This window comes from Elephantulus edwardii, unplaced genomic scaffold (genome assembly GCF_000299155.1).
Source record: "Elephantulus edwardii isolate Elephantulus edwardi_28Jun2011 unplaced genomic scaffold, EleEdw1.0 scaffold00223, whole genome shotgun sequence".
NCBI lineage: Eukaryota > Metazoa > Chordata > Mammalia > Macroscelidea > Macroscelididae > Elephantulus > Elephantulus edwardii.
The window spans coordinates 4,643,146-4,644,729 of record NW_006399973.1 but is presented as its reverse complement, the minus strand read 5'-3'; the positions used below and the strand labels follow the sequence as shown (position 1 = coordinate 4,644,729).

Below are 1,584 nucleotides of genomic sequence, written 5' to 3'. Positions count from 1 at the left end.
GGTGGGGGCCTGGAATGTGAACTTTGCCCCTTTGACTTTAAGTACAGAGTTCTAGGAAAGGAAAAGAATTCAAAATGCTCTCAATATTTTAAGCCAGAGGTGTGAGACTATCAAGCATACTTTCCAATATGTACCATGGTTTTTGGCTATATGTTGTTGTTGTATGCTGTCCAGTCAGAGTTGACTTGTGGCTGACCCACCAGTGGGTTTCTAGAGGGTGTAAATTGCACAAGAGGAGATTACCAATCTTTCTCCCATGGTGTAGTTAGTGAATTTGAGCCCCTTACCTTTGGGTTGGCAACACAACCCTTTATCAACTAGGCTACCAGAGTTCTCTTATGATTGAAAGCCTAAAACTCAGAGGCTTGTGTGTAAATGTTATATGCCATCAAGTCAGAACCAACTCATAGCTGACCCTCTAATGGGTTTACAAAAGCTGTAAATAACATTGGAGGAGATTGCCCATCCTTCTCCCACAGAGCAGCTGGTGGATTTGAACCACTTGTTTTTGGGATTTCAACACAGCTCCTTACCACTAGGCTACCAGAGCTCCTTAATGTGTTCCAACACTTCCTGTGTATAAAGAACAGTCTGAAAGGGGAGACTTAACTCCGTTTTAAAAGCTTGGAATCAGTCTGGAATTCATATTGGATTATTTTTAATTTAGGGGTTTTTTTTAAATTTTTTTCATTTGTTAGTTTACAAATGTATTTGTTTTAATTTAATCATCCATACATATTTTGTTATATAACATTAATTTTCATTCTGGTGAAACTGCACTGTCAACCCAAAGGCAGGTGGTTGAAAGCCAGCAGCTGCTCTGTGGACAAAATATGATCAATCTTCTCCTGTGAGATTAATAGCCTCTGAGGCTGCGAGTTGGTTCCGACTCTACAGCACATAACCACCAGCATGTAATGAATTGTTGTGTACTGTCAAGTCAGAACTGACCCCCAGCTGGCCCTCCGGTGGGTTTTCAAAAGCAGCTATCATGCAGGAGGAGATTATCCATCCTTCTCTTGCGGAGCAATTGGTAGGTTAGAACTGTGTGTCTTTGGGATTATAGCACAGCTTCTTGTCTAATTAAATCATTAATACATATTCTTTTTCCTTTCACCCACGATGGTGGGTTTTTAAAAGCTGCTATTCGTGGTTGTGGCCTTGCCAGACCTGCCCTCTGCACTGTACCTTCAGCCCCTGCTCTGCCCTGAGTTGAGACATGGAAAAAGTGACATGGGTTCTACTGCTAGCAGGCCTGCCAGCCTTAGAAGCCAATGACCTTTTTGATAAAGACAGTCCCTTCTACTACGACTGGGAAAGCATCCGGCTGTCTGGGATGATCTGTGCAGGGATCATGTGCCTCATTGGAATCCTCCTTATTCTGAGTAACAAATGCAGATGCAAGTCCAGAAAAAAGCACAACCCCATAGATGAGAACGCCGAACCATTCATCACTCCAGGTTCTACCACTAACTGCTGAACCCAGAACCAGTTTATGGGCCTGTGCCTGGCTCCTCACACACTCTGTCACACGCATCTGAGGATCTTGACCTTCATGCCCCTGGGTTCCTTCTGAGGGGAGTA

At 43.5% G+C, this 1,584-nt stretch overlaps 1 protein-coding gene across 1 annotated transcript; it reads left to right on the top strand.

Annotated features, from left to right (window-relative positions):
- Nucleotides 1-1,219: 1,219 nt before the first annotated feature.
- LOC102872371 (FXYD domain-containing ion transport regulator 4-like) lies at nt 1,220-1,480 on the top strand. The gene has a single exon (XM_006898218.1). It carries the CDS (start codon nt 1,220-1,222, stop codon nt 1,478-1,480), a length of 261 nt encoding a protein of 86 aa, XP_006898280.1.
- Nucleotides 1,481-1,584: the final 104 nt, after the last annotated feature.

Bases quoted from the DNA above. Each gene is read 5' to 3' on its own strand.
- LOC102872371 (XM_006898218.1), top strand. From the start codon at position 1,220: ATGGAAAAAGTGACATGGGTTCTACTGCTAGCAGGCCTGCCAGCCTTA.